The sequence below is a fragment of the Diospyros lotus genome, chromosome 1, assembly GCF_014633365.1.
Source record: "Diospyros lotus cultivar Yz01 chromosome 1, ASM1463336v1, whole genome shotgun sequence".
Lineage (NCBI taxonomy): Eukaryota > Viridiplantae > Streptophyta > Magnoliopsida > Ericales > Ebenaceae > Diospyros > Diospyros lotus.
The window spans coordinates 21,140,032-21,152,504 of NC_068338.1; the positions used below are offsets into that span (position 1 = coordinate 21,140,032).

Here is a 12,473-nt window from a genome sequence, read left to right on the forward strand (position 1 = left end):
AATGCATGTTTGCATGAGCTAATAGAGTTAGACCCATTTCTGCGATATGTCTATGTTTCCTTTCGACAACCCCATTTTGTTGATGAGTTTAAGGAGGTGTGAAACGAGGTTGTATCCCATGGCTAGAAAGATAGGGTAAAAAGGCTTTAAAGTCTCTCCCATTGTCGGTTTGAATGGATTTCAGTTTAGCTTGAAACTGAAGTTCAACAAATTTGTGAAAAACAATAAAAGTAGAGAGACTATCGGATTTAAGTTTCAAGGGATATAGCCAAGTGTAACGTGTATAGGCATCCACAAATATGATATAGTATCTATATCCTTCAATTGACACAACTGGTGAGGGTCCCCATAGATCAAAGTATATCAACTCCAAAGGTTTTGTGCATTTGATTGGACAATCAGCAAAAGGAAGCTGATGCAATTTTTCCATTTTACAAGAGTCACAGAAAGAAATTTCAGACTTTGAAAAAGGAATTTGAATTTTATTCAAGACACTTTTCAGTACATTAGATGAGGGATGCCCTAACCAAGCATGCCATTGTTGACAAACATTCTGACTTTGAGTTACATTAGCACTAACTAACAGTCCATGACCAAATGGAGACTGTTTATTACAAGTATTCATAGACAAATGCTGTCTATTGTTTTGGTTCAAATATAAAACAGGTTTGGAAGAAAAAGGTTGGATAGGCTGCTTGATAGGATGAACAGAAGAGCTGGAAGCAGCATGAGCAAATGTTGGAATCCATTGATAAAGTCTATCCTTAAGTTGTCCCCAGAGTAACACATGTCCTGAATTCTTGTCCTTTATCAAACAAGAATCAGCATAAAATTCAACAACAACATTTTGATCATGAGTAAACTGTGACACACCTAGTAAATTTTTAGTTATGCTTGGTATATGAAGAATGTTAGGAAGAGAGAGAACTGATCTAGGATGAGTTGTGTAAACATGACTAATCCCAATATTAGAGATTGGTAAATTCTTATCATTTCCAACAATTACTTTGTCTGCACCATTGTAAGGAGCATGTAGTGAGAGATTGTTAAGTTGTGATGTAATGTGATTCGTAGAACTAGAATCAACGAATCACTAAGGATCTACCAAAGAAGACTGAGGTAGATTTTCAGGTAAAGAAAAATTGCCATAGGAAGCTCCTTGGACTGAACCTATCTCATTCATGTAAGATCCATTAGACTCACTAAGGGAAGTCATTTAAGCTCTGGGATCATTCTGAACAAATCCATTGGATCTGTTAAAGTTTTTATTCAAATTAGGTCTCTGAAATTTTTTGTCATATTAGTGATAACATCTATCAGCAAAGTGTCTTGGTTTGCCACATAATTGGCAGTAAAACCTTCGACCAAAGGCTCTACCTCGACCTCTACCACCACCTCGATTGCCATGACCACCATAACCACCACCTCTAGATGGATAACCTCCTTTATTATCATTATCATTAGTGTTATTGAAATTACCAGCATTTCTTGAAGCTACATTTGTTGACATAGGAGAAGTCATAATCGATTCAAACTGACCAGATGATATCAGCAGATTCTTAGCACTAATTCTTTGTTCATGCATCAACAATAGATACTGTACTTTTTCTAAATCAATATCATCCATCTGATATGTAATCAAACTAACAACAGTTTCATACTCTTAATCCAAGCTGTTTAAAATAGCAAGTAGAACTTCCTTATCATTCAATGGTTCACCAATCACTGCTAAAGCATGACCAATAGTTTTTATCTTTAGTATATAATCATTCACTGAGAGTGATTCTTTTTTGACTGCTCGTAATTGTTGTTTTAGTTGAAAAGACTTAGCTATATTTTGTAGTTTGCCTTGAGTAAAGACTTTCTAGTGAATTCCATACCTCAGCAGATGATTCGCAATGAATCACCTACGCAAGAAGATCCTTGTCAATGGTGGAGAACAACCAACCTAGGAGTAGTTGATCTGATCTGAGCCAATTCAGATATTCCGGATTTTTGATTTGAGATCCAGCTTCTCCTTCTTCTGGATCTTGCACATACTTCATTGGAGACGTCGACTTGTTAAGAAAGGATGTGAGATGGAAGGCTCTAACTGTCCAAGGAATCTGAGCCTTGCAGAAGATGTAATTGTTGGAGTCGAGCTTAAATGGAATGAAACTAAAGGCTTTGGCTGTCGCTGCAAAGTCATATTGCGATGCAGACGACAGAGAGGAGGAAGATTGAGGTGGTGGAGAAGAAGAACTAACAGTCGAATTAAATGCCATCGAAGTAGAGCTATAGAGGCTCGATACCATATAATGAAACTTGGATACGGAAAGAAATCAAATTCGAGAGAAAGAAATGAAATGCAAGAGAGAGAAACTTTCAATTATTGAAAATGAATTAAAACCTACAAATGACAGCGTTGCTCGGGTTTATATAGCAAGTTGAAATATAAACTAACAGTACAGAAAACATAACAATATAACAGCCTATACAAATATAACTCATCAACAATTAAAAGGAAATCAACCACTTATTCGGTATATGCTTCAACAATGATCTCATCCAAATCCATTTGAATTCGATAAGATCTCATGGATTGGATCTCACAGATCTAGATCTGCTCTCAAATCTATACAAATACTAGTTTTGCATTTGTATATAAAATATATTGCATATTTACCTATCATTTAGGAAAAAATTTTAAATTAAAAAATCTTGCCTTGGTTGAACCTTAACTTGTTAAGGCCATTTCCCACGATCTTGTTGGTTCTATCCTTCATCTTTTATTAACAACCATCAGAAACTATAGGATTGTAATAGGTATGCAATGTTTCCACTTAATCGTTTAGTATTTACTTATGAAATGATACTAATAAAAACTAAATAGAATTCAAATAATTTTTGTTTGGTTTCACACCATAAGCTTCACGGCTTTAAGTGGGATTTTTCTTTTTTTTTTTTTTTTTGGGGGGGGGGGGGGGGTGACTTTGCTAACAGGGTATGAGGTTGTCCATGTGTACCAACAGGCAAAACACGATGTTCCATGCCCCTCCATGTTCCTTAACCGGGTAGTCTTGAGTTAGCTTTCTACCCTTCCTACCTAATAACAACAACAATCGGCCTTAGTCTTACTAGGTGTGATCGACTATATGAATTTTAGATATCTGACCATCTTTATTTATTACCATATTTTCTATGAGTCCATTATATCCTATATCATGTCTAAGAGTTTTCTACCAAGTTTTCTCTGGTTTCCTCTCCCTTTTGCTACATATGATCTCATTTCTTATTTTTGTCTCATCTTGTATGGCCACACATCAACTATAACATTCTTATCTCAGCTATGCTCATAGTTTGCACATGTTGGCGCTTTATTGCCCAACATTAGCCATACAACAAAGATGGTTATGTAGTGGTACAATAAAACTTTCCTTTTAGCTATGAAGGGATTTTATAATTGCATAGAAAAGTAGACCCATCTCTCCACTTTAACCATCTCAACTTTATTCTATGCGTAGCATCCTCTAAAATCTTCCCTTCTCTTTTCTAACAATTGATCCAAGATATTGAAATTGATTTTTTTTTTGGGGGGGAGGGGGGAGGGGGGGGGGGGGGGGGGGGGGGGGTTGGGGGGAGGGGGATAAGTTGATCTCCATGTTTGACAATCATTTCATACACTTGTATTTTTACTGAACTTTCATTTCTTGTACTTAGTTTTCTATCTACTTAATTTAAAACCTTTGGATTTTAAGGTGTTCATCCATAATTTAAGTTTATTATCATACCTTCTTTATCCCAGCCATAAGGACAATATCATCTTCAAATAATGTGCCCTTTTTAGTTTGCAAAACATTAAATTTAAGTGGAATAGGTTCTTAATGTTTGGTTGTCCATTCATTGAAAGATTGCTATTGAGGCAACATATAACTGAATGTGAATTTATATGTATATACGTGGAGGAAGACAAAACAAAGAGAAATTGGTGTCTTTATTAGGTGAACATAGAGCTAGACAAAATGAAAGAAAATCAAAGGAAGTTTAGGAAGGCCATTTCATTTTCTGAATGCTTGTGTATCAACATTAATCCTGTCAACTTGATGCCTACTGATATTTTGAGTACAAGTGTGGATAATGTTTTGGTAAGACTTGAAGATCAAGTCATCCAAGAAAAGATCTGTTCAGGTATCTTGGATCAATCATCCAAAAAGACAAGGAGGTTAATAAGGTGTTACCAATAGAATTTAGGCAGTATGGTTAATATTGAAAAGTATGTCCTATGTGATTGTAAAATTTTGTTAAAGCTAAAAAGAAAAATCTATCAGATAGCTATAAGACTAAATTTGTTGTATGGTACAAAATGTTGCATTGTAAAGCACTAGCAGGTGCAAAAGATAAGTGTTATAGAGATGGGGATGTTATGATGTATGTGTGACCATACAAGAAAAAATAGAATTAGAAATGAGGTTATTCATATTAAGGTCGGAGTATCTCTTATTGAAAGTAAGATGTGTTAAGACATGATTAAGATGGTTTAATCACATGAGAAGATGGCCAATAGAGACTTTTGAGGAGAGTGGATGAAAGCAAAAAGTCTTCAGCAAAAGGTAAAGGAAGACCAATAAAAACTTGTTGGGAAAGTCTTAGATATGATACGAGTTTTTAAAGCCTTGTAAGAGATATGGCCATAGACAGAAATGATTAGTGAGCTAGAATTCATGTAGCTGACCCCACAACTTGATATATTGTTGTTATACTAGTGTATAACTGCATGGATAAGCTTAGATTAACCTTTCATTTGGAATCCAGTTTCACATGGCCGAGCTTGGTCTGAATATTATTATTTCTCTGGAAAAAAAAATGGGCGTTTTCCTTTGAGGTGCATACTGACGTATTTTAGTCTCTGTATTGGTTCAAGGTGCTCGTTAAAAGCATTGTGTTTGAACCTTGTAGAAAAAGTTGATTGGATTTGGAAGAAATCATTTTAGATCTTCCATGGTTATGAATCTTGCCAATTGATTAGAGTAATGAATCCTTATCTGAATTTTCCAGCCAAGATGTTTTTAGTTATTCATTGTCTTGCAGGTCTCAGAATCATTGCTTCAGAGTACCCTGAAGTGCCTGGTTGATGTTGTTAATTCCGAGGCTGCTACATTGGCTTCTGTTGCAATTGAAGCCATAGGTCATATTGGATTACGTGCCCCACTGTCTCCTCTTCATCACTCCTGTTCAGGTGGAAGTAGTTGAGTTTCTGTTATGAGCTAATTTTTATTACTGATACTGATGTTATTCAACTGATTAAGAAACAATGATGCTATTCACCTATTGTTTATTTAGCAGGTGCCATCTTGGATGCTTTGCGTGAAAAGTTGAGCAAACTACTATCAGGTGACGATACGAATGCAATTCAAAAAATTGTTCTCGCTCTGGGACATATGTCTGTGAAGGAATCATCTACTTCACATGTAAATACTGCACTTGACTTGATCTTCAGTCTTTCCCGATCAAAGGTAGTTTAAAAGTTCTTGGTTATCTTTGTCATCGTGTATTGAATTTTGCAGAATTCTCATAAACATTGACAAACTGCCATTTCTTGCACATTGAGTTTGCAGGTTGAGGACATCTTGTTTGCTGCTGGAGAGGCTCTCTCATTTTTGTGGGGTGGTATTCCTGTCACTGCTGATGTGATTCTCAAAACGAACTATACTTCCCTTTCCATGAGTTCAAACTTTCTAATGGTAGATGTATCTGCATCTCTGCCAATGTATAACTCTATAAAGCCTGAGGTCCATGAAGGTTGCCATATCGTGGTTAGAAATATCATCACCAGAAAGCTATTTGATGGTCTTTTGTACAGTAACAGAAAAGAGGAGCGTTGTGCTGGAACTGTCTGGTTACTATCATTAACAATGTATTGTGGCCATGACCCAAGCATCCAACAACTGCTTCCAGAGATCCAGGTTACTCATTAGCATGATGACACATCAGAAAGCCAAAACCTGTCATTTGTTAGGGTGTTTTGTCTTTTTGCAACAAACTTGTTTTTGCTTGTTATATGTTTACTTTTTTCTCCCAAAAGATCATTGTCATGCCTTGCTTCATGTTTTAAAAATAGACAAAATGTGTATTATTTTATTCATGTATTAGGTATGTATACTACTCTACAAGGCACCACTTAGGAAAGCTAATAACTTTGTACAAGGCTAAGCATGTACAACAGTATAAAGCTAATACTCCCTCTCAAGCAGGAACATATACATCATATGTGTCTAGCTTGGTACAAATGTAGTCAAGCTGTGAATCCCGTTATGCCTTTATAAGAATATAAGTTAGCTAGTCATTAGAGCCAACAAAAGAGGTACTAATTTCTCCAGAAATAAACTTTTATCTCACAAAGTGACAGTTTATCTCTATGTGTTTAGCCTACCCGTGAAAGATTGGATTAGATGTAATAAGAAGGGTTGTCTGATTATCACAAATAAGTTGCATAGACCTTAAATCTCCAAATCTCAACTCCTTAAGAAGTTGCTTCAGCTAAACCAACTCACATATGGCTAAAGCCATGTTCTGATACTCTACTTCTGCACTAGATCTAGTCACAACATTTTGTTTCTTACTCTTCCAAGACACAATAGCCTGAGGTAGAACGTCTCTCTTTGGGACAACTAGCCCAATCTGCATCTGTATATCTAACAATCTATTGGTATCCTTTGTTTTCAAACAAGAAGCCTTTGTGAAGAGCACTCTTAATGTACATCAGGACACATACTAAAGCATGCTAGTGGCTATCACAAGGAGTGTCTAAGAACTGATTCACCACACAAACAACAAAAGAGTTGTTGGATCATGTAATGGGAGGTAATTAAGCTTTCCCAATTAGTCTCCTATATTGCAAAGGATCCTCTAATGTCTCCCCCTATCCTAGTACAAGCTTAACATTAGGATCTATAGGGGTATCTATAGGTAGGGAATCAAGCATGCCAATCTCCTTCTCAAAATATCCAAGCCATACTTCTGTTGAGAGGTACATACCATGGTTAATGTAGCTTGTGGTGGTGGGTACAACTTAGTTAATGGCCCAAGTTGGAGTCAATTTTTGTGACAAAAATCACTGGTTGAAGCTGGGAATTTTTTTTTTTTTTTCCGTTTATATGTGAAAGTCAATAATGTATGTAAATGTACTTGTTTTAACTGAACTTGGAGGCATTTATGTAAGACAATTGTTTTATCTTAACTTGGAGGCATTTATGGAAGACAATTGCTATGAGTATTACTTACAATGATCTTTTGAGTAAATTTGGTAATTAGGAAATCTCTTCTCCAATTGAAGAATCAAATAGTGGGATTTAAGATGTGGAAAATAAGTTATCTTTGAGGGAAAAGTGTATGATGGAAAAGATTGGATTGTAGAAGGAAGGTTAATACGATGTAGATTCATATGGCAACTATTCCTTGAAACATTGCAGAAAATTGTTTCAGAAGAGTCGAAGAAAAAGAAAAAATCCAATCCAAAAATGAGTCATGGTGGTGGATTGGAGAGGTACAAGAGAAAATCAAAACTAACATAGCTTGCTACAAGGTCTACATAGATGTTGTGAAACCCTCTCTTGTGGGTAGTATGACCAACGATGAACCCTAAGCCAAAACTTAAGAAGCATGAAGCCTAATATCATCCACCCATCACCCAAATCATTGAACATCAACAATGATATATGAACATTGAAGACACCAAGGCACAATGTCTCATGTAGGAAAGTAACTTAGATGGCCCTTAATAGTCCATGGAAAATCCCCTATTGAAGTTTGACATGAAGCATCTTGTTGGGCATACGAAAATGTTAGGTAGAGTGGTTAGCTCATGCTAAAATATGAGCATTTGTATGTAATAGATCATATCCCAAACTATTGCATTTCCATATGTATACAATAAAAATGATTTCTTTCCAAAATATTTTCAATGCAATATAATTCAATTATTTCACATGGTGTAGCAATAATACTGTTGCATATATCCATTTTAGTATGTAAAACATGTACAACACCAGAAACCATTAATCACATCAATTAATAATCCAATATCAATAATATAATCATCTTAATGAGTGTTTCTATGTAGCCCATGGATCCACATGTATTGGGGTGCCTCAGCTTAAAGCCTAGGTCCATATCCACAAGTACCAAGTGAAATCACCAAGGATATCACTAGTCTTTTCCCCAACTATTGAGAAACTTGAACATCCTTTGTGCCACATAAATAGATGGATTCGAGCAGCCAAAGTCATCGTTGAGTCACATGTAGTGCTTAAACCTATCACTTGCTTTTTCCATAATGGTGCCATTATATCACATAGCCACATCTTAACACCAAGAAATGTGTTTTTCCAATTCTTAACATGCCAATGCTTAAGTCTATGCTCTTAATTTATTTTCACTTTTCAACATGTCATATATATTCAAATAACAATTAAAAAAATAATATCCTTGTTAGAACACTTTACAATCATGCATAGGAATAACTTTTAAAAGGGTATATTGCACCTAACACTCTTGAGGTTTGGTGAAAGCTAGAAATTACTCATGTTTTCTGGAAATGACAATGTCGTCTCTTGACTTTATTGATCCTACATCACTCCCTCTGCCATGAGAAAATGATTGTTAAATTGAAAATGCCCAAAAATTTCCTTTCTTTCTCCTATCTTTATATCTCCTCTATAACTACAGAAAAATAAATAAATAATAAAAAAGTATTATAGGTGCCTCTCTGTGTATATACACGTGTAAATGTATATATGTGTATGATTCAAAAAAAAAAAAAAAGAAGGAATAAGGACATGAGAGATTTACATGGTTCAGGGAAAGTCTATGTCCACAGGATGGAGAATCTCGAATCCACTAAGATGGAATTGTTTAGGGTACAATGATTTCTCCCTTAACTCTATCTTCACCCTTAATACATACAGAAATGTTCTATATATATAGGAGAGAATGCAAGACCATAATCTTATTAAGAGATAATGGGCCCAAAATGGGATTTGGGCTTGAATTAGAGGCATAAACCCAACATTCATCTGTAGTTGAATTTTTACCATGGACGGAATGGAACCCAACGATAGTGAAAGGTGTTGCGCCCCGTCTCCTTGACAAGGTGTGCCTCTTATTTGATTTACCTTTGAGTATATCAACATGGGCGCGACCTACCAGGTCTTGTAGATTGACTTGGGTCACAAAGCCAAGGTACATCCTCGGCTAGTGATGACATGAAAAGTCTTTACTTCATTGAGTAGGACCTACTCAATCTCCTCATTAGAAGTGTCCCCTTTTATTCTATTGGTTTCTAGTTTTGGTTTCCAACCAAACATACTCGTAAGTGATAGAGGAATTTGATTCCAAGCATGATTCCAAAACATAGCACTTTATCTCACATATTCAACTAAGTACAATGGCATTTAAGTTATACAAAGCATTCTACCAAAAGCACATACATTATGTCTTGTATATTTCTCATCCTCTTAGCCCTTGGTTGGTCGATCTCCCCCTCCTTGGCATGGTCTGGAATGTTAAAATGCAAGGCATGAGAATAGAATTTTCAATAAGTCACATCATGGCAATGCAATCACACATCGATAATATCATCCATGTATTTCATGATGGCAGTGTCACAACCCCATGGGCTGTTTTGTAATTTTCAATTGCATTTTAAATTTTCAATTGTAGAATTGGAGGGAGCTAACCAGTTCTGTTAGTAGCTTTACCATAATACCTTTGGGTGTGTGTAAACCATGAGAAACAACCTATATAAGGCTCTTAAGCGGGAGGATGGGAATTCATTATGGAATGAGAATTGAATTCTTTCTCTCTAATTTTCTCTCTCTAATCTCTTCTCTCACTTTCCCTCCCAAATTCTCTCTCTAATCTCTCTCTTTCTCTTCTCAAATAGTCAAACTCAAGCCTCTTTCTCAAGGCTTGACAATTGGTATCAGAGCCGATCATTCTCAGCTGTGATTCGGTGAAGAGGTAATAGAATTGGCGGGTTGACGATCTAGGAGGCGTCGGAAGAAATGGCAGAAGGTACTAGAATGAAGCAATTGGAGAATCAAATGGAGGCGATGGAGGTCGGGCTCACTCAAACGCAGAAGGTGGTTACATAGAGTAGGGAAGAAATACGATTGATTCGGGAAGAGCTGCAAGAGGATATTGCAGCATCTAATGATGGAGTTCTAAGGGAATTGGCAAGGCAGGGGGAGACTATGGATCAACAGATCAATAGCGTGATTAACATACTATCCGCATTGCCTCAATTCCGGTTGCCATCGGAGTTTCCTCCCCGAGTAGAGTCGGAGATGGGATCATCGGGACCCGGCATATTACCAAGACCACAGGGAGTTTTGGAGGCGGGAGAATCACAATTCAAAGAGACACGTGATTAGGTAAGAGAGTTGAATTCCTCTAGATCTGGCCAAGGTCATCTAGTGAGGCTAGAGATATCTCTTTTTGAAGGATCCAAACTGCATTGGTGGATCTGAAGATGTGAGAGGTATTTTCAATTCTATCACATACCCGAGAATCAAAGGATAACCATAGCTACGGCATATCTTAACAATGTGGCCGATAGTTGGTACTAAGGGTGTGGTCCAAATCAAAGGGTGTGGGGGCAGAGATGGATTAACTTTGCAGAAGAGTTGTGTGTGAGATTTGGAGAAAGGAACATGACCGATGTCATTGAGGAATTCAACAAACTCAAGCAAGAAGAGACGATCATGGAGTATCAGGAAAAATTCGAGGAGCTGGTGGCATTGATGTGGAGTGCTCAACCCACTCTCACAGACCAATATTTTGTCTCGAGTTTCATTAGTGGTCTGAAAGACGAGCTAAGGTCCATGGTAAAAATGTCCCTACTGGCCACTATGAGGGAAGCGACAGATAAGGCCAGGTTGCAAGAATTAACTCTAGAGGCCACATATAAGAGGAATAGATCAACATCGGGGCTAATGCCGATGGCTGGATACCTAACATGGGGCAACACTAAGGCATTGATGCCTGCGGTGCCTACGACAGGAGTAAAAGGGGGTCCTAGTACCACGGCTAACAGAGTTCCAACAATGGAACGAAGGAGAATGTTGGGATTATGTTTCAAATGTGGTGATAAATACGGACCTAACCATCAGTGTAAGAGGCACCTGCTTAACATGGAAGGAACAAAAGGGAAGGAAGAGGAAATCCAAGCGGAAGAAGAACATGAAGAAAAAGATAAAGAGGCAAAGGATGATTATGCAGACGATTAAGGGCAAGAAGGGGGAGAAATTTCCTTTCATGCTCTTAAAGGTGGCCCTATGGGACATATTATCAAGGTGGTGGGGCAGGTAGGAAATAAGAAGCTATTGGTGTTGATCGATAGTGACAATACTCATAGCTTCTTGAACGAAGCTACTAGCCACAAATTGAAATGCCAAATGATCCACACCACTCCACTATCAATGACCGTAGCCAATGGGCAAAAGATGTACAACCATTGTAAGTGTGCTGACTTCAAATGGGTGATGCATTGCTATGAGTTCAAGGCTGATTTGAGAATATTAGAGCTGGGAGGATGCAATATTGTCTTGGGTGTGGATTGGATGCGGACTGTCAGTCCACTTACTTTTGATTTCAACAAGTTGGAGGTAATGGTAGAAATGGAGGGAAGGAGATTAAAACTAACGGGTAGCCTGGAACAGGGGGAGTGCAAGATGATTAAGGGAAGTAAATTGTAGAAGTTGTTTCAGAAGAAATGGGGACAAATCACACAGTTATACTCAATCCAAGTGATAGAAAGGGAAGAATCAGATGAAGAAATGGAGCCTCAACGATGTGAGAAGGGAGAATGCTACACGACCTATTCCCAGGTAACTACCATAGATGGCTTGAACTTACTTTTGGAAAGATATAAGGACTTGTTCAATGAGCCTAATTCTCTACAACCCAAAAGACCTTTGGACCATGCCATTCCCCTCAAACCTCAAACCACACCAGTAAACATTCGACCATATCGTTATTCACCCACCCAAAAGGCTGAGATTGAAAAACAAATTTCCAACATGTTAGCCACTTCCTTTATACAACCCAGCCAAAGCTCTTTCGCATCACCCGTGTTGTTGGTTAAAAAGAAGGATGGCTCGTGGAGATTTTGTGTTGATTACCGTCAACTCAATTCTTACACCATCAAGAACAAATTTCCTATTCCCCTTATAAATGACCTGTTGGATGAGTTGGCAGGAGCCAAAATTTTCTCTAAGCTGGACCTTCGATTCAGATATCATCAAATCTGAATGAAACCCACCGATATCCTCAAAACCGCCTTTCGAACCCACCAAGGTCTATATGAATTTGTAGTCATGCCTTTCGGTCTTACTAATGCTTCTGCTACCTTTCAAGCACTCATGAACCAGGTTTTTGCTCCCTATCTTCGAAAGTTTATCCTAGTGTTTTTTGATGATATACTCATCTATAGCCCA

General features: G+C 37.4%; 1 protein-coding gene across 2 annotated transcripts in view; it reads left to right on the forward strand.

The window, feature by feature from the left end:
• The window catches only part of LOC127810408 (uncharacterized), a 122,538-nt gene that overhangs the window by 34,381 nt on the left and 75,684 nt on the right, over positions 1 to 12,473 (forward strand). The window contains exons 18-20 of one of the 2 annotated variants that reach the window (XM_052349889.1): positions 5,068 to 5,224; positions 5,323 to 5,492; positions 5,595 to 5,942. In XM_052349889.1, coding sequence (XP_052205849.1) covers positions 5,068 to 5,224; positions 5,323 to 5,492; positions 5,595 to 5,942 — 675 coding nt within the window. The remainder of the gene's footprint in view (positions 1 to 5,067; positions 5,225 to 5,322; positions 5,493 to 5,594; positions 5,943 to 12,473) is intronic. The other variant, XM_052349891.1, reaches the window with a different exon arrangement.